The sequence below is a fragment of the Festucalex cinctus genome, chromosome 21 (assembly GCF_051991245.1).
Source record: "Festucalex cinctus isolate MCC-2025b chromosome 21, RoL_Fcin_1.0, whole genome shotgun sequence".
In the NCBI taxonomy this organism is placed as follows: Eukaryota; Metazoa; Chordata; class Actinopteri; order Syngnathiformes; family Syngnathidae; genus Festucalex; species Festucalex cinctus.
The window spans coordinates 11,841,603-11,868,293 of record NC_135431.1 but is presented as its reverse complement, the minus strand read 5'-3'; the positions used below and the strand labels follow the sequence as shown (position 1 = coordinate 11,868,293).

The 26,691-nt window shown below is 40.1% G+C and overlaps 1 protein-coding gene across 6 annotated transcripts in view; it reads right to left on the bottom strand.

Moving 5' to 3' along the window:
* Positions 1-3,755: 3,755 nt before the first annotated feature.
* The window catches only part of fndc1 (fibronectin type III domain containing 1), a 57,225-nt gene continuing 34,289 nt past the window's right edge, over positions 3,756-26,691 (bottom strand). For 5 of the 6 annotated variants that reach the window (XM_077511487.1, XM_077511489.1, XM_077511490.1 and 2 more), the window contains 20 exons: positions 24,396-24,590; positions 22,463-22,531; positions 20,214-20,462; positions 19,944-20,039; positions 19,734-19,851; positions 19,456-19,643; positions 19,216-19,323; positions 18,817-19,005; positions 16,319-18,733; positions 16,125-16,222; positions 15,902-16,013; positions 15,461-15,799; positions 14,508-14,666; positions 10,858-11,094; positions 9,617-9,725; positions 6,533-6,612; positions 6,336-6,365; positions 5,753-5,914; positions 5,197-5,319; positions 3,756-4,356 (listed from right to left, as the gene is read on the bottom strand). In XM_077511487.1, coding sequence (XP_077367613.1) covers positions 4,241-4,356; positions 5,197-5,319; positions 5,753-5,914; positions 6,336-6,365; positions 6,533-6,612; positions 9,617-9,725; positions 10,858-11,094; positions 14,508-14,666; positions 15,461-15,799; positions 15,902-16,013; positions 16,125-16,222; positions 16,319-18,733; positions 18,817-19,005; positions 19,216-19,323; positions 19,456-19,643; positions 19,734-19,851; positions 19,944-20,039; positions 20,214-20,462; positions 22,463-22,531; positions 24,396-24,590 — 5,192 coding nt within the window. In that variant the 3' untranslated portion in view covers positions 3,756-4,240. Of the gene's footprint in view, positions 4,357-5,196; positions 5,320-5,752; positions 5,915-6,335; positions 6,366-6,532; positions 6,613-9,616; positions 9,726-10,857; positions 11,095-14,507; positions 14,667-15,460; positions 15,800-15,901; positions 16,014-16,124; positions 16,223-16,318; positions 18,734-18,816; positions 19,006-19,215; positions 19,324-19,455; positions 19,644-19,733; positions 19,852-19,943; positions 20,040-20,213; positions 20,463-22,462; positions 22,532-24,395; positions 24,591-26,691 lie in introns of those variants that run through there. The other variant, XM_077511492.1, reaches the window with a different exon arrangement.

Below are 26,691 nucleotides of genomic sequence, written 5' to 3'. Positions count from 1 at the left end.
AAGCATTCTTGAGTCTTAGTTAGTTATTTAACAATCATGATCTAACAACCAAGCGAGATGCAGTAAAATGGATACTTCAGACTAACTTTCTTTTCAAAACAAGTATTAAATGAATACTGCAAAATGTGCAAAAGGTGATTCTCAACCTTTAAAAGATACTTGTTAAGCATTCTTGGGTTTCTATGTAACCCCAAAAAGTGATTTATTAGCGAGGCACTTAACTACGTTTACACCATTTTTATAAGCATGAGATCAGTGACATTTGTTAAATGTTTGGGCAATTAATAATTTCCAGATTCTTTTTTGTTTTTGTTTATTGTCCTGTGAGGTTTTGTTTCATCATATTTTCGACTTATGCTTTGGGTCAAGGCGGGCATGTCTAAAACTGAAACTTTCCTAAACGAGTCCAGATGCCTTTTTCGACTCATGCACTTCAAAGCCAGTAAAATAATAGTTGAGGCACACGGGGGAAAAAAAAATAAGAAAATCATAAAAATGTTGTAAAAAGCTTTTTTTCAGTGTATTTATTTATCCATTCAGCTCCTGTGCCAGGAGCGTTCTAATGTGACTTTGTCAAAGTGAGCCCTGCCATCAAATGTTAATGATGATTCCACCCCAAAATGTTCACGTTCATGTTCAAGTTCATGTGTGTGGTCTGGAGCATCCAGTGTACTAAATCTTTGGAATTGTTTTACGTCCTTCACAAGCCGTAGCCACTAGTGACAACATTCGGATTTTGTTGAGTAAAACTGATACATCATGTCAAGATGTGACTCACGCAGTGGGATTTCTATTACAAGTTGAAGTTGACGAAAGGTCTGAATGATTTATGCCATCATTTAGAGAATAAGAGGGACCCATGTTGTGCTGTTTGCTACACACATTTGCCGGTAGAGGTCACGTATAGAATATTTGTGATAATGAAGAACTTGAGCTATAAGTAAAACATCTGTTGTCAAAGCAGCGGGTTTAAATTCGTTTCCTGTCTTTTTCTTTCTCTGTCAAAAGCTTTTCTGTGATTATTTAAGCTTTCTACAATGGAGTTAACTTTTTCCAGGCCAAATTGTGACCCACTTATAAATATTTTAAAAACATAGCATGTGTTCACAAGCACACATTCTTTAACATGTAATTTAAAAAAATGGCGGAGCGGAAAGTTGCTCTTAAATACTCGCAATGAGGCCAAAACAAAGCTTTGAAAAAAATTGTATATAGTTGAGTCGCTAATGTACGAATTACGTATGGAAAGTAAGCTCGAGCCTGGACTTAATCAAGCCAGCGTGGCCTCTTGGCCTTTTTGCTGTAAAAGACGAGTGTTTTGCCGCGTGCGCAGACCTTGACTCTCACCGCGCCGCATGAAAACTATTACACACGCTCTGACAGATTCTGGAAAAATGGCTGACAGCTGATGTTCTGGCATGAACGAGTGTCAGCTTGGCGGCATCTTCGGAGGTGATGCGCCGTGTTTGCCGGATAAGATCGCTTTAATAATATCAGGTTTTGGCTGAGCTGGATCTAATCAGACGTTAATGTGGTCAGCAGCATAGCATCGGCGACGTTCGCGGGCCAAACTCCTGGTCATTGGCGCATTTATTCCACAGGGACAAAGACCACCGTGATGAGATGAAAAGGGGAAGAAAAAAAAAAGGGGGCTTAACGGCACTTTCAGTGGACCTAATGAACAGATGTTTCTTTTTGGCAAGGTTGTCTATAAATGAAGTCAAAATGAATCAACTAACAGCTTGAAAAACTCTGATCATAGTGTTGCTGTTAAATGAATATTCCCATAGGAAATAGCTGAAAATCAAACTGCCACCATTAAAAATGTAACATATTTATACTTGATACTATTTTTAATAATTAAATAATGAAATTATGAAATAAATAACTTACCCTTTGTTGCAGCTCCCACCAAACTAATCAAAAAAAAATTATAACATGTTCTTTAATAAGGAAAATAGCACTCTGTAAATCATGGTGTCCAAACTATGGCCCGCGGGCCATTTGTGGCGCCACCATCAATTTTTTCAGCATAGTAATCTGAAGTAATATTAGTTTTTTGTTTTGTTTTTATGCAGAGGATAAAGAATATATGCCTGTGAGTACTGCTATATTGTATTGCTAGATGTGTTAATGCACTGTTTGTTTTCAAATACAGACAATACTGTTAGCCCATCTATACCGTTAGCATAACAGCACTCGTATCTCAATTTTTTGCTTTTAGGTCAAAGCAAAAAAAAAAAAAATTCAAAAACTCATAAGTAAGATGTATTATGGAAGTATTTGAAACCAAAAAACTACTTACCCTCTGATGTGTCATAGGAAATAATTGAAGGTGAATTCATCTGCTCCAAAGTCATTTATGCCTTTAATTTGACATACACGAAACCAGTTTTTCCGGGAAAACGGCGCAGTTTCATTATTCTTCTACATTTCCATGATGACTGAGTAATTCTGATGAAAACAAACTTTTAAATAAGCACGTTGTGTTTCAAATGTGACAGCCTGTCAGAGGTTTTGACAAATCGGTCCAGTCTGACTGCAGAAACAAGCATTCATTTCCCTTTAATTGCCCGGCGTCGAGAGTGACATCCGAGATACATTGCATCAACATTTTGGCTTTACTTACTGATGATAATAAATGAGAAGTATTAAATACCGTAGTGAGTGGGGGGGGGGGGGGGGGGGGGGTGTTATGATGACAGGACCCTCGGGCGTTTTGTGCTCACAAGGATACCGAATGTTGAGGATGAATGCGCCTGGTTGCTACTGCCACTTAGTGGAAACTAACAGCTGCTAGCTGGAACGAGCCACAGGCCCCGTGAGCCACAAATGAATCTCATGACGTAACGATTTAATCGGCGACAAATACCAAGCAGGCTTTTCCACTCATTTTCCACCTGGTTGAGTGTGTCTGCGACACATCACGAGCAAAGTATTTCCCTTCATTTGTTATTTCAGCACTGCAAGTAATAAAAGCAGCACGTTAACTGTTGGATATGGAAACTTATTATCAAAGATTTGCTCATAAACATAATGAGAACAGTTTGTCCAGTGAGACAATTGCACTCAAATAATCCATAATAAAGCTTCAAATTATAAACAGGGTCCATACAGGGCCACACAGAATTTAGGAAAGATATGACGCAAGACTCAAATGATTATTGTTATAGATTATTTGATATTTAACACTTGTGGTTGAAGTTCTTTGGCTTTTGAGGTTTTATTGGGCTCTCTTGGAATAACTTAATTTCTTCATATTTATTTTTCATAGCCCAAATCAATCACCATGTTCAGGACATTTCTAGCCCCAAATATAATTTTCCAAATTAGAATTACGGTACATATAATAGACAGATGGGCCAAAATAAAGTAAAAGTTTGACTTTTAACTCAGCTCCTGAGTCTGTTGTCATACCTCCCAAATTGCCACAGGTTGTATGAGGTTGATTTTCAAAAGATGGAATTTCCTTCTGATTTACTGTGTTGCAAAGCCCCACCCCCCAAACCCCAACCCCTCGCCATTAAAATTGCGCCCGCTCACCTGCATCTGTGCTCAATATGTTGTTGTGGATATTTAGTAAGGTTTTAACTGCTCCAGTTGGCTGACGAACGTGTTGTGACTCAATTCTCCCATTGGATTGATCAACCACTAAACCTTGATCAAGCTCTGATTGAGTAATAAAATGTGTCTCGGATGAGGGGATGATTCTTTTCATTGCTGCGGTTTCAAGGCGCCTTCAATTCAATCTCCTGAGCAGTTATGCGCTCTTTTTATTCTTCATCTGCATACATTTAAAAACATACACGGTGACGTTTGCAAGAATTCTGATGGAAGTCAAATATAAACAATAAGAATAGCTCTGAAAAAGCAAATAAACGATTAAGTCCATTTTCAAACTAAGTTAATTGCCTATTATTTCAAATGTGCTTTGATGAGATAAATAATATTGCTTGAGTGCTTCAATGGTTGACAAGAATTTTACAAAGCAAGATCCCACATGCTTTTTCTTCCCTCATATACAGACTGCTTTATGTAGAAAAAAAAAAAAAAAAAAGTACATACACAGCATCAATACACTGGCTTGCATAAAAGCATCATGTACATTTCATGTGATTAAAGTTGTGTCTTTTAGTTGCGGCAAGAAAAAAAAAGTCTCTTTTGTTTTTGTTTTTTTTTGTAGTTGGCGGGGCTACTGGTAGGTTGCCCTTGGTAACAGTGCCCCCCCTACTCCCCTGTGTTACCACTTTCCCGGGATGGGCACCCCACACTCGTACCAGCCCACGAAAGGATGAGACGTTCGTCTGCCGATCACTCCGAAAGTAACAGGCTCCTGTCGGTAGGCCCGATAATATCCTGTAGAGGAAATGTGGAATTGGTAACACATATACAATATTCTCACAAATGTAAATATGAATGATAATAATATTTAATAATGAATATTAAGGACTGACTTTAAATTACGTAATGGTTTGTAAATTGTTGGTACACAGCCACAAACTGCAAAGAATATTTACCTGGGTTTTTTTTTTTTTTGATAAACATTTCACTGGAGTGAATGACAATTTCATTTTTTGTTTTTGTGATCAGTACATTATTTTTAATTAAGTTTTTGTACAACAGCAACAAAATATCGTTGAGACTGTTGCAAACGAGCATGAAATTTCTGATAAATGGGGATAAATGTGGGAATTTGTGGTGATTCATTTATTTAAAAAAAAAAAAAAAGTTGTTTGATGATAGAGTAATTTAAAAAAAAAAAGATGTATTAGTAATATCGAATGATTTCAATTTAACAGCTATAAACAGAAATGTTTACATTTTTCAATGAGAATTTATTGTCAAAATTGACACATTTCTAGGGTAAATTTCACAACAAAATGTGATACTTGTGAAATTTAGCACTAAGACCATAATAAGATTCAAACATGCATATCCTGTATTCCTGCCAATTCACATTGGATCCAATGCAGTGTCCAAATCTGAAAATGGACTGCATTTTCTATTCCAAGGCGTTGTAGTCAGATGCCCCACAATGACATCTGTGTGTGATTTCCAGCTAATATTTCTCCCTTTTATGAGCAGATATTAAAACATCATCATTATAAAAGGCAAAAGTGATTCATTTGAAATGTGAACGAAGGAACCGCATTGAGAAGTAGTCCAAAAGGATTCCAACTACGACCTCATGTTTACCTTGAGCTGAAGGCAGAGTAATGGAGAGATACGCGGGCCCAGTCCTGCCGTCCCTATGGGAGTCCACAAACTGACAATGATCCTCACCTTGTCCCACTGTGTCTCCTATACTGTAGAAAGGTTCTGCAGCAGATTAAAATAGTGTTCATGTTAATCGGATGTATCCCAACTGCAATTGTTGTTCTTCTTCTATGTGACTTGAGTATCCTGTTTTTCCTTCTAACGTTTATTTTTTTGCCTTATTTGCCAAGTCTGTTCAGATTTAGAGTGGATGTTGTTCCCTTCCTGTCCATCATTTCCCTGGGCTAGAAACAAGACTTCCTTTAAAAAATTGGATTAGGTGAAATTAGATTACTTTTGGGTCTATTATTTATACAGATAATCTTTGCAATGCTCAGGGCTTGGTTCTTACCATGACCACTAACATCTGTAATACATAATAGGCAACAAACTGAGCAGAGCATTTACATTTAGCACAAGCATGTCAGCAATTAAAATTGGATTTATTTGACAATACAGTATTTGTTAATCAGTACATATCTGGGTTCAGACCTACCTCTAAGACCGTCTCCCATGAAAATCTTGTATCGCAGCGAGTTGCACAAAACCACACCCACAAACTTCCTGTACCACGTCCGCTTGACGTACTGACTGCCCTTACAGGAGCTGTGGGCCGAGTTGTAGCGGAAGGAGAAGGGGATCCAAATTGGCTCACCGCCTGAGACACAAGTGGACAAGAGTAAAGAGATGAAATAAAACTGGTAATGCTTGTTAGCAAAAAGCAAAAATAACATGCAAGTACTTCCACTAATGGTGTCCCTCAGGGCTGCGTTCTAGAGTTACTGCTATTTTAATTAACCATTTTTGCACCTATAACTTAATTTTATTGTTGAGTCCTGCACTACTGTCAACAATCCGTGTTAATCCTCAGAAGAAGTATCCGCTAATTGTTATCACGAGAAAAAAAATGATCCATTATCTGGCAATCTGATTACATAATTGACATGCAAAAGTGTAAGGTAAAGGGGTATTAAATATTGTAGGACGACATTATAATCTTCACATGACAAAAACTAATTTCTGTCTGGACCATGTGAAGTTTTGATAGGACACGACTCAAAGTACTTGGATAGACTTACCAGGCGGTCTTTCGATGAGAAGAGGATCGTCTAAAAAAGAAATAACAAGGAGGACAATGTTAATGTTTTCGCCTGATAGATAAACACATCTGGTCGGCTGTGACTGCAAAAATAAATTACCCTATTTTGACATTTCCATGCTTGAGAACTAAACTATTTAACGTCTAAGCAGTTTTCACGGTGCGGGAGCTGCTCACCTGATTCGGTGACATACGTGAGCGTCTCGCTGACTGGTCCCAACCCAAACACATTCTTGGCCTGCACTTTGAAGTAGTACCTGAAAGAAAACAAAGCACGACTCATGAGGGCTTTCGCGTCATTCTGTTGCGGCTCTGCAAAAGTGAGGCAAATGCTAATGACTGAAGCAGATGATTCAAGGACTAAAAGTCTGTTTCCTATTGGTAGGGATCCGAAGTCAAGCGGATATTTGGCTCACTTTGAAGGGAGGGTAAAGGAAATGGGCTGAAGGGACAAGTGGCGATTAGGCGATAGCAAGACAGGGTAAGAACCAAAGAGACGGGCATGTGGAAAACGTAAAGCACGGAGATGACGGATACTGAAGGCAATGACATTCTTCACTGTGTGTTTTTCAAAATAGAGATGTGGGGTTAGCTCACTTTGCCCCCGGCTGATGAAGAACTTACTGGAAGTATCACAACTTCAAGGAGGATGTGTTTGTGCAGGAGTCCATTCATGCGAGGTCACGCGTGCCAAGTTTGCGGTGCTATCGTTTTTGTAGCCAAAAGTCTGCACCGCCAGGCCTGGATCCAATCACCAGAGCCACATAACAACAGTGACCGAAATATACAGTGCAGTGTGGATCTATCACTAGAGCGAGAGAGAACTTGAGGAAAGAAAAGCAGATGCAGAGAGTGGTGATGTCATGAAAAACCAAATTGGAGCGGGTAGAAAAAAGTGAGGAAATCTGAAGCAGAATATAAAAACAAAGGAAATACTAGAAAATATTACATTAGCTATGGTAGGTGTCTGAAACATTTGTTAAAAAAAAAAAAAAAAAAAAAAAAAGGGAGCCCAACATGATCACTCTTACACTTGTCAATACGTATATAAAAATGCTAATAAAAGGCAAGAGAGGAAAGAAAATACGGTAGTCTCCATTTTATACGTTTTATAATCAAAATGTAAATTTCAAGTACTTTCACTTCTGGTGTCCCTCAGGGCCAAGTACTAGAGCCATTAATATTAGAATGAATCATTCTGGTAGTTTTATACTGTAATTTTACTATAATCTCACAGTGTGTTTGTCAAGCATGTAGAGACAATGTAGAATTTGATTGTGGAGAAACAGTTTTTCATTTCATTTCAGTTTTCCTAATTCTGTGGGTGTGGCTAAAACACAGCCCCTTCCCCACCATAAAAGAACAACTCTGAAACAATTGTGATGTGCATTTAGCTAGCTAGCAATGCCTCCACCACAAAAAAAAAAGCATCTTCCCTTTAAATAGTCTGCTTGCGTGACTGCTTTAGAGTGCCTCGTTGTCAGCCATGAGTGCACGCAAGTGACTTAGAGAATTCAGAAGCCCATTGAAGACTGATTTGTTTGACAGCCATCAAGTGAAACAGGGCTTCGGGCTGGCATGACCACCTTAGAGTGCCTCGTTGTCAGCCATGAGTGCGCACACATCATGGAGAGAAGGCAAAAAGAGCGATGGGAAAACACGTAATTCAACTTCCAATTTTTCCAAATAATCCTTAATAACCTTTTTTATGTGATTAAAGAGCCATCAAAAAATTATTTGGAAAAATGGTGGGAACTGCAACAAATAAATGCATTGAGTTCTGGTGCCCTTCTTTTACTGATCCATTTCTGATAAAACTGTCAGCTGTATTCATTTGTCTACCGAGGTTATAAATGACTTATCCTGCATATTTTGTACAGTGGCACGCGATCCATATGACTTAATCCAATGAGCAGAACACCTTGTGGAAACATGTCCACATCAGAGGGTCTACATATGGTGTGTACATGGTGTGTGTGTGTGTGTGTGTGTGTGTGTGTGTGGGTGTGTGTGTGTGGGTGTCTGGCAAGCAGAAGGAGCCTCAAGCATTGGGAAATGCCAACAGTGTCCCACACCAACGGTCCCATGAATAACAGTCACCAAGACAGCCGTGCCTGCTTGGATACACGGCGGTTGCTAGGGAGGAGCTTTAACAAACTCTTGGAAAAGTTGACACTGAAACACAGCTCCATTGTTTGTGGTCTGCAACAGGTGCTCTGCTTGGCTGTCAGCAGCCGCTAAAGAGACACCTGTGCATTAGATGATACAGTAAATTAACCTTTTTGCATTTTTCTTTGTAACTTTTTCTGAAATGAATCGGAGGAGCTAAATTTATCTGGATTGTTATGGAGAGTCTTCTCAGCATGTGCAGATAAATGTATGGGAGGGTTCATTTTCGAATCATCTGTAGGCCAAGTGTAAAGTCATGAAACCAGTTTGATGGTTTCTTTATTAGCAGAATTATGCATAAATGAACTTTCATGAAGCATTCTGCCACGTAAGATTCAGAGCAACATTTTTTTTAATGACACAAATCAGGCAAAGTGCTCATCTACCCTTTTAACCTTCCACAAGTTGATTTAATTAGAAGATGACATGTTTGTGGTGAATATTCAAAACATATTTCTCCACATGCCACCACATTTGCTCAAAATTGAAAAACTTCCTGATCATCCAAACAAACTCAGTGCGCTTGGATCAGCATCGAGCTGGCCAAAAAAAGAAGAAAAAAAATCATCCCCTCATAAAGGCTACACATCAGTGCCATAAAAATGAATATACAAACAGATACAGGCATATTTTGTGTATTGTGTGATGCTGGGATCGTGTCCTAACAATCCCACAAACAGAAATAAACACTGGCGGAGCCAAGAACAAGCACCAGAGGCTCAACCGCTTCATAACATCGCACACAAGTCATGCGTTTTTGCGGGGATGCGAAGAATAAATCAATTAGACAAGATGTTACCCATTTTGATTAGGGCCCGATCACACATGATGCTTAGGCCCTCCTGAAACGAATCGGTTTTACTACTGTATCATTTAAAAAAAAAAATATATATTATATTTATTTTTCTTTGTTGTAGCATTTTGCCTACATGTACATTCCAAACGTATTTATGAGCACGTTTGAGCATATATACTTGCAAATACGCTTGAACGTACTCGTGAGTCATAAATGCGAAACACTGGCAGTTTCACGCTTCCACGACTTTCTGATTGTATTCACAGTGCAAGCGCTACAAGGTGATTATGTGTTACCTGGAGTTGGGTTTGAGATTCTCCACAGCTAGATGAGTCCCACTGGATAGCTTAGAGGACCATCGATTGTTGAGCACGTCATCATATGAAGCACTGTGCACCATGTACCCTGGAACATCACACACACACACACACACACACACACACACACACACACACACACACACACAAATGGTGTATTATCTGTTTAGGGTTTTTTAAGGTTATTTTTTAAACCATATGGTGGGTCCACCATTTCAAAAAAATACTTTTTTTGGTTGACTGTTGTCCAGCCAACGTCTGTTTTCTCATTCTTGTCACTCATGCAGTCAGCACTCAAATCTTGTACGTGACCCGAGGCTGAGGGTCGTGCACCCTGGAGAAATTCCCTTTTAAAGATATATTGAAACGACGTATGGCAGCACATCAAAGTGCGTCTGTTGGATTTTGAGACTGTACTATTTTTACTGGAGCCAAATCAACACAGCTGGCTGTTGACAAGGGGAAATGGAAATATTCCACTTCATACTACACAAGTTGTATTTTTTGTACCCTGCTCTGTCATCCCCTACTTCAACTATGAATGAAACATTCCAAAAGAATTTGATTCCTCCCACACCCCTTGAAAACCTTCAGAAAAGTATTCTCACCACTGCATCAGATTGGGGGTTGAGAATTTATTACTACTTCATCTTATACAAACCAAGACCAGCATCCAACCTTTAGTCTTTGTGTCCAGGATAACAATGTTCAGTTGTTGGCCAATCAAACAGAGGTTTTAAGTAACACATATCTTTCACACCAGCAGGAAGGAAACACTCGACGGATGAAAAGGAAAATGCCACATTCAACCCCCAACCATCAAAATGTGGTACTGGAGACGCTATCTGTTTTACACATCAGAAGACGGCCCGTCCCACAACACAAGAAGGGGCTCATGTGTCTGTCTGCCAAATAAAACATTAGGCATCCCTTTCTGATAGGCCAACACTTTTCACACAGAAGGACCTAATCTTAAGTCGTTATTTTTAGCCTTTATACGTCAGACTTTTTGTTTTTCCCCGTGAGAAACTGAAGAAACTGAGAAATTGCTAACAGCAAACTGACGATGTTGAGCCACACAAACTCAAGGGCGTGTGAATAAAGAGCACAAGAGACGGCTTTGTATGAAATTGGTCATACCGAAAAATCATCTGGAATGTTTAACATATAAAATACCAAAGGCTGTCGGAATATTACACTTATAATCCAGCATTTCTTACCTGAAACCATATCACCCTTCAGTGGACGTCCCCAGTCCAAGATGATAAATGAATGGCATCCCTCCATGGCAACCACAGTGAGATTATGGGGTTTATTTTTGGGAGGCTGCTTCTCATTGAAGGCGCGACTGTCATTCTTGATCAGATCTTCAAGGATGTCAACCTGGAGATACTCCAGAGCCTCCGTCAGGGAGCACGGAGCTCCTGGGTCCTTTTGGATGTAGTTGACATACGGCGCTGGAGGCAGTAAGAAGACGAGGACAAAATTCAGCATGATGCAATTTATACAAAATCCTCAACAGTGTATCACGCGAAATGGGGTCAACTGATTAATATTTCAAAACAAACATAATGGCTTTTCCTTTTAGGATGACTTTGCTGGTCTATGTGACCTTGGAACCAGATCGTATTCATTCCTTTTGAAATGAAATTCTGGACGCTGATTTTTGACTTATGTGATCCGAAACAAGTCCTTCCGCTGTCTCCTCCTTTGCCTCTTTGTTTTCGGAGTTTCTGAGAAGGCCAGCTGGACCTACAGCTGTGAATTCCGAGTTTAACTGGGATTTGGAGGCAACCACAGGAGCCTGGACTGGCTCCCACCTCTGCAGATGATTGGGCCTCGGCGCAGGCCGAGACTCTTCCACGTGTCAGTATCTACATTCCACAGACCGTCAGCTCCCACTGTATTGTATATGGAGGATCACACAACTCCCGTATTTCATATCCAAACATTGTCATACGTCATGTGGTATTATTGAGAGTAGATTTATATTGAAACGTGGGCCAATGTTTTGTACACTGTCTGAAAAAATGTGCTACATTTGTACTTTTAAGGGTCCAGTGTCTTCTTGCTGGGGCTTAAATGATAATGATTAATGATCTTATGACCGACAAAAAATTCAGCATTGCATGCCGCAATACATCCTTGGAATAGATCAGTGGACAGAAAGTACAAAAGTAGACAAACAATAACCGTTGACATGTCATTGCATTAACTTACCCTTCTATGGTCTAGAGTCTAGACCACTACTTTTACTACTATTCTTAATTTCTTTAAACTGCAGTGCATATAACAGCGAGCTTGTTCACATAGTAGGCCTAGCACTTGTTTATGCCCTTAAATGTAAACAAATAAGGTACCGACAGTCCCTTTGCCATTTTGGACCATTTATGTACCTTTTCTAACTATAAACAGCAATTATTTTCAACTATGAACCATGTAGGGTACACCACAAAAAGCTATATCTTGGGGGAAGAAAAATGATAGTTTTACAGGGAACTATACATCAATTTACGTATTGTATATTATGTTTGAAATGTAGTTTTAAGAAATAGGAGTGTCACTAAACTGAGTAAACTAGCCTGGTGCAATTCAAGAAGTTGATCCGAGGATGGCCTTTGGTCTCTTCCACCAGTCTACTTTTTTACAGTTGTTTTGTTTTTTTGGGTTGTGTTATGGAGTCATTGTGTTATGATGTTGCTATGCAAATGCCCCTTATGCTGATGTTTTCAGTTGCCATGCAGTTTCTATGGGCCAGCATTAGTCACTCTTAGTTCATCTAGCCACTCTTATTTGATCCTATATGCCTTTATTCTGTCTATTCTGTCTGGGACTTCCAACCGCTTAGAGTCTTCTAATTACAATAAGACTGATTTCAATCATTTTTCATATGAAATCCTGCAAAATTCTTGCGAGACGAAAGTTTTCTCATCAACAGTAAAGATCCTCCGTTTTGAGACGCTGCACTTGTAATCCAAACATGTCGACATATCTGGCATGTGAGACTCCAACACGGATGAAATATGACTGGGAAACGGCAGCAGCAGAGTTCACATAAAAGCTGTCTATTCAGGATAATATCAGGCTCATTCAAAACAATTCACTCGGTCTACGTGGAGGCTATTGTAAAGGGGATTTATGCAACCTATACGAATGATCACTTAAGCCGTTGTGATCTATGTTCATCTGGACGTAGATTCACTTAAAACATGCACGTATATAAAGAAAGAATAACGAGAGTTAAGGTTGGCTTAAGATAACAAATTTCACTTGTTTTTTTAGTTGTACAGTTTTACTCGGTTCAGTGCCTGTTTTTATCGCTGCACATAATAAGGGAGAATAATAATTTTCAGATGGCGCCATGTGAAGGGAGGTGATCACATTGCTGACCAAAATAAACTGCGTCCAAAGGACCAAATGTTGATTTTGGAGCAAATATGAGCCATCGCGAGTCTCTGGGATTAGGCTGATAAAAGCAAATCTGTCTGCTCACAAAGAATTGCATGCCGTTATCGACTAATTGCGTTAAGCTCACATTTTCATCACCAATGGTAACTCCAACAACCTTTATATCATTACACTGAAGAGTTTGTAACAACTGTATGGCTGCTGCCTCGTCATTTCTAAGTCAAAAGGAAAGTTTCAGCAGTTTTTCAATGAGTGTTATGCTAGTTTTGGCATACGTTGGGGTGGTGTTGCTTTTCAAGGTTCACCCCTCAAAGGACCTTAAATTCAGATTATCTGGGCTCCCACTGCATCACATTTAACCATTCTATTTATTAGGTGTCCTTAAGTTAATGCTTCCAAATTCAGGATTTTAGTCGAGGAACAAGATTTAACTGCACTTATGTTTATTTGGACTGACAGCTTGCCTCTCACTGAGGCTGACGTTGTCCAACTAGAAACAGGAAACGACTTACTCTAAACTACTTGTAAGTAAGTCAAAATGTACACAATATACATAAGTATTTCCATTTTTTTTATATAATTATGAGGCTTTGGTTCTTCAAAACAAAAACAGCAACAAGATGAGAACACAACAGAAAAGAAAACAAAAGAATTAGTTCAGATCAGTGTAGTTGTGATTAATGTCTTTGTCTTGTTCTGGGTAAAATCCCAGCTTGGTAGATTACGACGCTTGTGCCAACAGTTTTCATGTTTTGATTGCTCCAAGAGGCATAAATGCGGCTTATGTTATTTGGATCAACATTCATCTAGCTGAATTTGATTGCGTTTGCATGAATCGTTAATGTTTTGATTGAGTTTTGGTCAGTTAGTTAAACTGTTTAGGTTTCCTTTCCCAATTATACGCAACAACATTGCAAACTATGTTTGCAATTCTAGACTAGTTCAATGAATAGACAATATTACCTCTCCAAACAGAAATATTTTATCAGGAGTTTTATGGCTTAATAGTGATAAAAATCACCGTAACTAAACAAAGAAACATGGACATGGACCTTTGACATGATGTGGTTTCCATTTAACTGGAGCATCCAGTAAGTGTTGTTTTCATGTGAGCCAAGATAACATTTCTGTGTTTTTGCAACCAGTTGAGGCGAAAAGGAATTAGAATAAGTGAGAAAGCACACATGAAAGAACAGTTTAAAAAAAAAAAAAAAAAAAAAAAAAAAAAAAAGGGAAGCAGAGTGTTAAAAATGCCTTAAGCAGCTTTTCCTTGTGATGATCCCATTTTCCTTATTGTTACTGGTACTTTAAAACATGGCAATGCTCGTTTGAATTTGCTCAACCGAGGAGCAAGAGACAATGGTTAACAATCCTAATTGTATTGGCTCTACGCCCTTAAGTTGAAAACCTGGTTGACCCCATTCTGGAAATAGTACCGCTTAGCAGTGGTGCACTAAATTACCTGTGAATCGCCTCTTCCCGCTGTCGTCAAACTCTGATAAAGGACCTCGACCAGGTCTGGTGTCAGGAGTTGGCATTTCCGTTGTGGTGGTGGCGATGGTGGTTGTCGGCGGTGTCGTCGTGGTCGCTGGAGCCAGGGTAGTCTGGAGCAACAAGTCATCTAGCAACAAAAGTGTTTATGAGCATTTGCTAAGCCAGGAATGATTTTACCTCAAACCCAACAACAGACTGGATCATGAATCCTTTGTAATGTCCACCATGAAGTATGTCAAACACAATGGAGTCATTAGCAGGCAGCTGTATGAGATCATTCTAAACAGACCCCATTTTCTTAAATCAAAACAAGCGTTATTCATGTGTAATGGTTTTTCTGCCCACATTTTCAGTGTGCGTGTGTATGTGAATAAGGGGCTAGTCAACAAACACATTTAAGTTTGAAAAAGTTGTGGGGTTTGTTTCGACAGGTTTAAATTAGCTCTTAGCTCATTCATTGCTTCTTGTCATGCAGTACCAGGAAATTTTGGCATTGCGTCATTGTCAACTTAAGTACAACAGTCTTCAAATTATGCAGTGGCACTGTGGTCCGTAATGTGCAAAACCGAAAAGAAAAAATGAATAGAAGGGAAGGGAAATATCAAATGCTGCCCATGTGCAACATAGTTCTTTAGACAGCCAAACACCTGCAGTGAAAGTTTGACTGCCAAAGGCTCACATCGGCCAAAACAACTTGTGTTTGGCTCAGTTCATCCATGCATATCCAAAAACCTAACCCAAGACCTAATTCATCAAATACAGGAAAAGAAAACCAATATCAAGATCTCACGAGAGCAAAGATAAGCAAACAAGCAATCATGTAACAACGAGAACTACTGTTCATTGTAATCATACGCCAAAATATAACCTTAGCTCTAATACGTAGGTGTCTATACTGTACTCAGTGTTTCAAAGACTCACCTTCTGAGTAACAGTTTAATATTCCATCTGAGTCAAGCATTGGATCCCCATATTCATCTATTTTGAAGAAGGTTCCTGGTGGACATGTAGGGTATGGTTCCTCGGTGGTCGACTGCTCCGTAGTCGATTCTGTGGTGGTGGGTACTGGGGTTGTGGTTGGTGCTCTGGTGGTGGTGGTAGTGGTGGTGGTGGTCCTGAGGTGAGGCAAGTCCAAGCCAAGCAGTGGTTTCCCTCCAACCATGAGGATCTTCTCTTTGGGGTTGACCACTGGGCTACTATCCCGGCCATGACCAAACAAAGCCATGCCTTCCTGGTTCAGCAACGGGCTTCCCAGATGGTCTGGTGATTAAGTTGGAAGTAAAGGAGTTATTATTAACTGAACCCGATGATTGTGTTCTAAAACCACAGCTAAAGCAAATTCTGCAATTGAGAGTATGTTACCGAAAATGGTGCGTCCGTCCTCGCCAAGCACTACTCTTTTTGGTTGGCCCTGTGAATCTTGGAGGACTTTTCCATCCTGGTTCATAAGAATGCCCAACTCCAAATCTACCAACTTAATAAACCAAAATGTAAGTGGTGGAGACTTAACAACAGTCCTACAAGTGAGTCTACCAACACTTCATAATGTTAAATCATTAAGATCATCTCATGTCACTGAATTTACCCATTTGTTTCCATCAGGTCCAGTAATAAGCCTTTGACCAACAGCCTTGCTCGTGCCATGAGTATCCTTTGCTGTCAGAGTTGGTCGTCCATTTTGACCTAAACAATGACAAGATTTTTACAGTCATTGTCTTAATCAAGATCTTACTATGTCACGTATCATATTGTTTCATGCATTTTACCATTTGACTTTACCATTTCCATTGGTGGGTATAAGAGTTCCTCCATTGGTTGTTTTGCCTCTGAGGAGAGGATAGCGACTTCTGCCCCCCTGGCCTCTAGAGCTGTCTCTAGATGAAGATGGTGACAATGATATAGACTGGATTCTACCTTCTGTGAGTCCCCCAGTCCTTGTTGGAGTAGAGATTCTGCTAGCATTGCGATCTGATGTGAACAGTGGTCTGAGAAGATTTGATGATGAAGAGTGGGCAGATGAAGAGGTGGAATCAGATGTTGAAGAACCCAGTCTAGAGTTGTGTGTTGATTGTGATCTGGTGGGAACTCTGGATCCACCAAACTGTCTGGTTGCAAGATGAGGAGAGCGTATCCTCCCATTCATGCCAATATTAGGACGGCGGTAAAATGGAGGGACCCTGGACGATGAGGTCGTCCTTGAAGGGGTGTCTCTTGTAGCTACACTCTCATTGTCCTCTGTGTTTCTGTGTGGTTCAGTTGATGTTATGGCTGGATTATTTTGGTCCACTGCAGGTTCTGCAACATTTTTATCAATTCCACTGTTTTCTCTGTCACTCTTATCGAGGTAGTCCTTCTTATCATAATTGTTATCGTCATTGTCATCTGATTTCACATGTACAGAATGATGAGAGTCAGAGTTTGAAGACGATGAAGGAGCTGGTGGTGTTGGATGTCTTGAGTTACTATATTCTGCATTTCTGTCAGTCAATGAGGGTTTATAAGAATCCACCCCCATCTCATCATTTTTTAGTGAGTCACGAGAGGAAGTAGCAGTTGGACCTTCACTAGTCTCTTGTATTAAGGACACACTTGTAGAACCTGTGGCCACTGAGTCCCTGCTGGGTATCCCCCGCAGAATGGGTTTGTCTACCCCCGTTGAGGATGAAGCTCTGCTCCAAGGGGACCTGCCACCCTGTCTGGAAAATGAGACTCGTGTTTCTGAACCTGACCTGCTTGGGAACTTAAATCTTTCCAGAAGGGAAGGGCTAATTCGGGGACGAGAATAAGTTGTTTTATCAGGAACACTCTCCCCCTTTTCCTTTTTCTCTTCTGTGGGATCTTCTTTGTAGCTTGAAGTAGGTTCTTCAACTTTGGTTGCCTCTTGGTCAAGTATCCCCACATTTGTTGTGCCACGTTCTGGTGATGCATTTGACTTTTCTGTATTATGTAAGGAGCTTTGTGATCCTCTGTGTGAAGTAGATATTGGTTCTTGTAAGCTGCTCTGTGATACAGAAGGATAAGTGCTTCTGGTGTTTGTATCTGAAGCTACAGCACTATTTGATGTGGAGGAAGATGTGATTTGCGATTTCTCAGAGGTAGATGGTTCTGATATTGTTTTGCCATTAATCCTTCCCTCTGAAGTGGACCCAACTGTCGCTTCATTAAAGGCATTTGCTGTTTGCTGCTTGATAGACTGGTCTGGTAAGGTGGACTGCGATATGGCCTGATTCTGAGTCCTGCTTGGCAAACGCGACTGTGAAGTTATACCCGGTCTATAACCATTGAACGTTCTGGTTGAATTTCCCCTAAAAGGAATTCCTAGGTTCCTTCGACCATAACCGTTTCTTGCACCAAAGCCAGATCCATTGGTCCGGCCAGATGATGCAGATCCCCTGCCCACAGCTGTGCGCTTTGTCTGAGGCTCTGAGTTGTTATCCTTTATAACCGGAATGGTAGGTTTGTTATATGCTATACTGGGTTGATTGGAAATGTCTTTGCTCTGGAGGCGTGTAGAGGTTGTATCCTTTCTTTTGTCCTCTGATTCCATATTACGCTGTGTAGTGGTAGAAGGTGAAGTGGACGATTTTGGAGGCAATGGCAATGATAATGATGAAGAGGAAGAAGTCTGGGTGCCACCTTTTTGATGGACCCTGAGCTTTATGGGTTTTCTTGGCTGTGGATAAACAGATGCGGGTTTAGTTGGGGAGAGTGTAAAAACCTTTAGGCTCGGGGTCTCCTGAGTTGGGGGCTCATCCTCCTCACTATAAATATCATCCTCAGATTCAGGGGAAACATCATTATATGGTTCTTTTGTCTCGAGTTCAGACTCCATGGTTGTTGTATCTTCTTCCGGAGAGGAGGTTGTTGGTACTCTCTCATCATCATCCTCTTCTTCATCATCATCATCATCATCCTCCTCATCCTCTCTAGTTGAAGTTCTGCCTCTCTTTACGCCATTCCTGACTGAACCTCTTACTGAGGAGAAGATGCTGTGATAAGAGCGGGTCTGAGAAAGTGGGCGCGTCCGCCTACTGCCAGGTGCAGAGTTGCGTGGCTGAGTGGGTCTGGTCGGTTCTTCTGGTGCCTCCGTTGATTGGAGCTCTGATTTGTCATTGGTAGTATCATGTTTGGAAGGATTGTAGCTAGTCCTCTGGGTGTCCTTGGTTCTTGAGAACGATGAAACAACGCTGCTGGCTGGTAGCAAAAAAAAAAGTTCTCTTAAATTCATCATGTAAACAATTTTTACATGCATACTGTACACACTAACTCATTCTTACATCCTGGCATGACAACACTGTAAGCCTTGCTTAGTGGTCCCTGTCCCCTCCTGTTGGTGGCTTTGATCTTGAAGATGTACCGATCTCCAGGTGTTAGACCTTCTATAGTAGCTGAGGTTGTGCTTCCTCGGTATGTCACACTTTTCATTCCAAATGGCTTCAGGGCAGGAGCATAGGAAAGGATGTACTCTGTGTGGAAGTGGAGGATAAACAAATGCTGTGAAGAAAGGTACAGGGACTCTTCAACCAAAGACCTTTAGCACTACAGGATTTGTATCATGCCAGGTTCCCACTCTTGAGACCTGAGGTGAATTCCCGGGCAGGGTATTAATGTTAGCCAAATACAAAATTTACAGTATCTGAAAGTGATGTTCCGTTAATGATAAATTCTGCTCATACCTCGTATCCTGCCATTGGTTTCTTCAGGAGGATCCCAAGTGGCTGTCACAGCAGTTCCTTTCCCCCGTAGCGGTTTGACTTCAAAGTTCTCCGGTGGCCCAGATGGTGCTTGCAAGTGCGGAGAGAACAAATCCGTAAAACAAGGGCAACAGAAATAGGAAAAGGTTTAGCTTGAAGTACTTCAAACCATAAAATGGACTAGGATTCTTTAAAAGCAGCCTTCAGAACACACGCTCCTACCTGACTCAGGTGTCCTCTGAAAGACAGATACACTCCACTTGCCATCATTTTCTCCTTGAGAGATTCTGACGGCAAATTCATACATGCTATCAGCAGACAGGGTGTCTACCATCAGTCTCCGCTGGGTGCTCTCTTTGTACTCCCAGCGTGCCGACTCACCCTTCTCCCTGTACCTTACTGTGTAGGATCTTTGATGAGACAAGTGGAGCTTTAGTTCTAATAAGTTCATTTTCTGGACTTGTTCATTGAAAGATGTTTGGTATTTTCTTCATCTTTACCTGAATTCATTAGACTCAATCTTCCCCATTTCAACAGCGGGGTCGATCCACGAGATGAGGACTGATTTTGGAGACATGACCCTGACACTGATGTCCTTAGCCTCATAGTTGGGTGGCTCTGGTTAGGATATTACAAAAATACATATTTAAATTCCTTGCAATGAGTTGATAACCAATTATGTGAGCGTTTTCAAAACAACCGCAACATACCTGGTGTGGTCAATTTGGTTGCCGCATGGTTAGCAGGAGCTGTCTGGCCTTGGGCTTTCTGTGCCTGCAGTGACACCACATGAACGGACTCAGATGCTATGAATAGAGAGGGATACCAGGCACGACCAGGGTTTACACTAATGACACTAAAAATTGAACAAACAAAATGTACTCATTATACTCCTGTCACTGTATTCTACATGTAGCTGAAACCCGCAGTTAAGCCTAGCCTAAGACTTTGTCTGCTATGTAATGGTTAGGATGTCTTACTTAATTTGTGTGTGTTACGGTTCCTCTGATCAGACTGAGGCTTGTGGTGTTGGTGTCTCCTCGCCAGCGAAGTTGTCCTTGTGAAAAAGCCCCTCTCAGGCGGCCGGGGACCAGTGGAGGACTGAGGGGCCCTCCTCCTGTATGTCCTGGGGCTCGAAGCAATCGGGCGGTGAGCTGTTCTGTTCACCCTAGCAGCACGCTTCAGAGCGGTCTGATTTCTGGCCGCAGGATATGCTGACCTGACTGGACCTGTGACAGAACAAATATATAGTTATAGGGACCCGTTTACATTCGGATTGCAAAATGGGTCCCCATATGCTCAGGATTAGAACTGCTTAAAGGACCACCATTTCCATCAAACAATCCACTCATTTTACATTTTGAGTTTAGTACAGGACTTTGTAGATCAGGTGCCTTAAACTTAACTTACCTGGGGGCCTCTGTGGGTAGAGTATGGGTATTCCAACAAAAAAGGGTTTCTCTCAAAAAGTGTTCCTCCCAAAAAGTAAAACTTATCCAATCTTCTCAATCGTAAATTATAACAGTTTAAAAAAAAAAAGCAAATGGGTTCTTCTGAACTGGAACAATTCTTCAGAACATACTGTAGGTTTTTCTTGCCTACTCTTGCTGTCAGAGACCTGGCAGCTTGCTGAGCTACATTTGGCCTAAGGGAGTAAATTTGAAAAACGGCTCTCTGTGTCCTGAAGTTGTGATCGGTAACCTTGTCATCTTGCTTATCTCCCTTGTGTTTTGCAAACTCCTCAGCATGTCTAGTTGTAATGATGTCTGAAACTTTGATGTCAAGTAGAAGGCTACAAAATGTCATCCCACGAGCCTCACTTGGCCTGCGGGCCTCGAGTTTGAGACCCATATTGTAGACAGAAGTGTTGCAAGAATTAGAAGGAAGCGAGTGTTTAGGAGCAATAGAGATGACCTGGTCCATCATGATGACTGCTAATAAGCCGATTTTTCTATTTGGGAAGTCCACGTACAGAAATTTCACCTAAAATCTCGATATCTCTACCTTTGTCTGTGGATGAATTAACTGACTTTGGTGTGTCTGGCTCTACTCTTTACATTCCGTACCATTGAGTTTGCTCCCCCAAGGAAAAGGTGCCAAATCAATTATTTGAATTACCTTTTTTAGTGCCTTTTCACAAGTGCGATTTATCTGTTTGTCCTTTTCCATGCATTTTCCTCTGGTTGTAACGGAGCTGAATAATATATTCAATTTTATTCATCCAAACCTCAGTCGCTCCTCAAATTCCTTCTCAAATCGAATCATAAATAACGCCGTTTGGTCTTGAATAGACAAATTCTTCTTTTTGTAAATTTTTACGAGCCACCCCGCACCCAAGTCTTCTTGAGAAACAGTCCAAGTGCATAGTTTGGCACAGGTCGCCCACCACTAAACCAGTGATTCCAAATTGCTCTGTCTGTTGTTTCCAGAAGAGTTTGACAAGCAGACTGCAGTGTAGACATGGAAAGTGGATCAAAGAAGACAGTGTTTTTATTATTTGGTGGGTGCTCGAAAGGGAAATGGTTACAGTGGTGAAGGAGACAGAAGCAGAAGTATGAGCTGTCTGAATGTGAAGGCAGGCAAGATGGGTGAAAGTGGGTGCAAGTAAGGGAGGGAGGTGTCATAGTGGATGAGGAAAGACATGCAGGCAGATGGTGATGTGCCTGGGGACACAGTAGGGAAGTGATTTGACGCCCCACTCCTTCAGACAGGAGTGATAATCTGTGATTTCTTAGTCCACCCGTTGTTGAAGACAGGTGAAGGACATAATGTGATGGATCATCTTAACCCAATTATTTATTTATTTATTTTAGGGGGGGGGGGGGGGGTACTCCATTCTCATCATATTAGTCTATACTGTAAATCAACTGCCAACAATATAACTTGTGGAATCAAATGCAATGTTTCCTGACCTATTTGCCCATATATTAGGAACATCTCATGGCACTTAATAAAACAAGTCACAAAAATTACATAGATACATTATTTGTGACAAAAATGTTTTTTTTAAGACATCTCCTAGACTAATCACTAATCAATTGGGATCCCAAAAAAAAAAAAAAAAGGGCCTTTACAACAATAATAATGCTGATGTTGATTGACACTGCCAGAGAGGTATCAAATTAACAACCTCCAGCAAATTAGCTCTAAAGATGACATCAACCTTTTATCCCCCAAATACTTAAAACTAGATACTTTTAAGACATTATAGCTAGTTGTCAGGTGTTACCTGTTGATGTGTTGCTGACAGGTGCGCTGCTCAGCACAGCAAAGCCATCAAGCTTTACCCAGTCAGGATCTAAAAATAAAAAATATAAACATGTAAAATTGTATACTGTGAAGCCACACCTATTCATGGTTTGCTACTCACAAATCAACCTATTTACGTTTTTTTTTTTTCTGTAGAACCTACAAATTAAATTGGTGCTATAATTTGTGTTTTTAGTGCAGTTTCTATAATGTGCTAAAATGCCACAAGATGGCCCCAGATGCCTGAAAGGAATCATTAGTGTCAAGGAAGTACATATTCATTCTGAACTACTTTCCATTGTGTGAATGCATGATTTTCACCCTTAGTGTCATTCAAAACTGAGCATTAATATGAACCTTGTAAAGACGTTTTGATGCACCTCACATGTTCAATCTCATCAGATTTTCTATGTGACGCTGTGGTGATCTCTCGGTTAACTTTCCCTTAACAAGTTTCTTCTAAGAATCCATCACAACTTTCCCCTCTAAAAAGTGTTTTATTTTCCCCCAAATCTCTTCCACTCCACCTCTGTTACTGCTGGCTTGCTCCTAATAAGTCAAAACAAGTCTGACTTTGATGCTTCCAACAGTAGCAGGCTAGACACATTTATGAAGCAAAGGCAAGAGCTGCACCTTATTTACGACGCTGCCGGAGAAATAACACAAAATCTGCAAGGACGCTTTTTGGGGGGGAAGGGAGCGGGGATTGGGGAACAACTGCAGACATATGGCTACAGAATTTTACAGATGTCAAGGCGACTACAATGCACACTCACTGGACTTGCTGTTGACTGTGTGGAGGGAAAAAATAATTTTACAAGAATAAAAATGGAATATAAGAATAAAGCCGTAATTGTATTAGACAATGTCTGAAGAATATTACAAGGGAACAAAACAAACACACCTGTGTGGAATGTTGTTGTTCCCTCAGTAAATATGCGGTTTTCAATGAAAAATACAAATTTATAATATTAGTAATATTACCACTTTTCCTCATGATATGACAAAGTTATTGTCATAACTTTCTTGTAACATTGCGACATTGTCCATTTAATAGTGAGAGGTTTCTCTTAAGTCGACACTTTTTTTCTTGTAGCAACTTTATTTTGTAGTTATATTACTTCAATCCATCCATCCATCCATCTTCTGAACCGCTTGCTCCATTTTTTTCAGACTGATACCAGCACAAGTATTCACTCTGAGTACTCACAAAAACAGAGTACTGATATTGTTTAGTACTTTTGATATATAACGTTTTATTGAACATAATGACAAAAAATTGTGAACAAAGACCTTTTTTCTTGACGCAGATGTTTTGCTGAGGAGGATTTACTCAATGTCAGATTACTATTATAATTATAATTATAATTATTATTATTATTTGCCTTAAGTATTGGTGGCTTGTATCAGCAGACTCCACAATTATCTGATACCTTAAAATGAGGCTGGGATCAGGTTACAGCTACTCTACAATTTTTTTTCACCATAGCATTATTTTATTGTAATAATATTACAAGTTTACTCACATAATCTGTTTTGTTTACTTTGTGCTTTAATTATTTTTAGTCATTGATTGCAAGTGATCTCAGCTAGCAAGATATGGGTTGGCTCTTTCCACCATTGAATTACGGCTTTAAAAACAAAATGCAAGAAAATGAAATAATGGCAAAAGCAGGCCACACTCAGCAATCCCTAGTCGTAAAGTAACGACATGACCTGTCTTGGATGTTTATTTTTACATAGCTGGGAATGATTTAGTTAATATCTAAAAACTAAAATCCTCTTTTTGAACCCCACAAAAAGTACCAAGATTGTATTGTAGCAAATCTCTATGGAAAAAATCTCCACAAAATATGCAACATTTTAAGACGGAACGGAATCCTCTTGTTGTTAAAAGGTTGACTCTGTCTTACCTACATCCTCCACTAAGGGAGAGCGGCTTTCCTTGCCCACTCGAGTGTAGCGATGAGTCCTCAATGGCCTGTTGGAGCCGGACACAAAGCGCTCCACCGGTCTTCCATCCAGATGGATTGAAGGCTCCCAGCTCTCCCTCGTGTTCTTAACCAGTGAAGTCGCTTTCCCATTATGTGTCCGCAAGGGCTTCTCCGCTGGAATACAAATCACGCACGCATACTGTTTGAGTTTACAGTGTGCGTCATACGTTTCAGACCAACATTCAATACGTGGAAAACACCATTTAGGGAGCCGACATTATTTTGAAAAAGATATATATAAACCACAAAGCTGTATGCATGTTTACAAAGAGATGTGATCCCTGAGGTCAAAGCAGGCATGTAAAGGATCCGCAAACACAAGAGCACCTCCCACCTTTCTGCAAAAATGCCAAACGTTGACCTCCTGCACAACCCCACAAATGTACCCTTCACCCCAATAACTGACCTTAAATTCCCATTACAAGCTCAGCCCACCAGTGATGTAATGTGAGCAACAAAAAGGTTTCAGTCCGACTCTGTACATCTGTAAATGCATTTTCTGTCCGATTCCCTATAAGGACATTTGGCAGTAATACAGAAGGCTTCCAAAAAATATGCTGATACCATCACAATTCCGATGATGTTTTTTTCTTCCATTGCGCTTCCTTTGTAAATGTCCTCAGTGTCATAACGTGCCTGAGGCTGCAGAATTCCTCACCGCACCTGTCGGTCTTCCCCTCACACCTGACCCCAAATGACCGCTCTCAACTTTGGCGGCAGCCTCCATCTCAGCCAGATGAATGGTTGCCCTCCGGCTCTCCACATTAGCACCGACACATCAATCAACACAAATGCTGATTTCTTGTTGCTATTTCAGTAAAGTCAAGTCAAACATCAGAAAGACATTATTATCAAAACGATTTTACAATCTGATGAAAATAAGTTATGATATAATGAGACTAAAACTAAGTCAAACTTCTGAAGAGAGCTATTTTAGAAGAATAGCATTCTATTTGTGAGAACGAATTAAAAGTGTACTAAAGTTGTAATTTTACAAGCATAAACTTTTTTTGTAACTGTGTTGTATACATTTAAAGGGAATGAAAGGAGCCACTTTCATTGGCCATGATTCAAGTCAGCTGGGACCACTCCCACAGTGGCGCAGTCCTCCCTCTCGCAGATACGGTATGCCGGCCTGAGTTTGATAGCGAAATTAACAACATCGGGTCTAACGCAGCCCCGTAACAGGATATGCATCAGTCACATGAATCGAGCCCTAAATGTTATGTCAAATAAGATGGAATTATGTTAGGATACGTAAAGTTGGAAATACAAGTATTTAAAAAAACTATTAAATAGTTAAATATACACAATTGTGCAGTCAAAATCAAAGAATGAAGTTGCAATTTCGAAAACAGAGCCCTAAATGTTATGTCATTAAATTTGGCTTTTTACAAGAATGTTTAAATTGGCATTACTAGGCTTGAAATAAATCTCATGATATTGAGTTAAGCATATACTTATTTGTATACATGATTAAGAAGTACGTCAAGCTTCAAAGGATGAAGCTGCAATGTTGTGATAAAGTCGTCATATTACATCTTCGTCTAATTTTAGAAGAATGAAGTCATAATCGCAACAAAAATATCAGAATGTTATATATGGTTGTATTTTACAAGAACAACGTCATAGAAATATTACAGGAGCAAAGAATGAAGTCTAATCATTTGTATTTCCAATTAAGATTCAAATCCTAATTCAAAAAATGAAGTTGAAATTTTAGTTGAAAAAGCTCAAAATATGATAACATGACGTGATATTACAATTAGGTTTTTGAATTCCAAAAATGAGGTAGAATGACAAAGTTGAAATTTTACTAGATAAATTTGGAACATTACATTAATTTTGTCACTGAAAGAAGATGAAATATGAGAATAATCGTAATACTTTTATAACAACCAACTGGCTTTGTTACTCTAAGTGTTGTCACCTGTTAGTAACATTGCCTGTAGCAGAACATTCATACTTAAATCTTCACCTGTAGAATTGTTTTAATTTGAGTCCGATTAAGTGCGCAAAAATTGTGCTTGACCTTGGAGGTTGCCCTTCACATTGATGACATCACTGTTGTAGTGACAGCTGAGCATGTTTGTGGCTTGTTGAAAGTATTGCATGACATCATGACGAGACGTGTCACTGCCGGCATTTGGGGCAGCCAGTCAATTCGCAGGTGCTTGCAGCTCACGAAACACAATCCCATTGTGCTCACAAGACA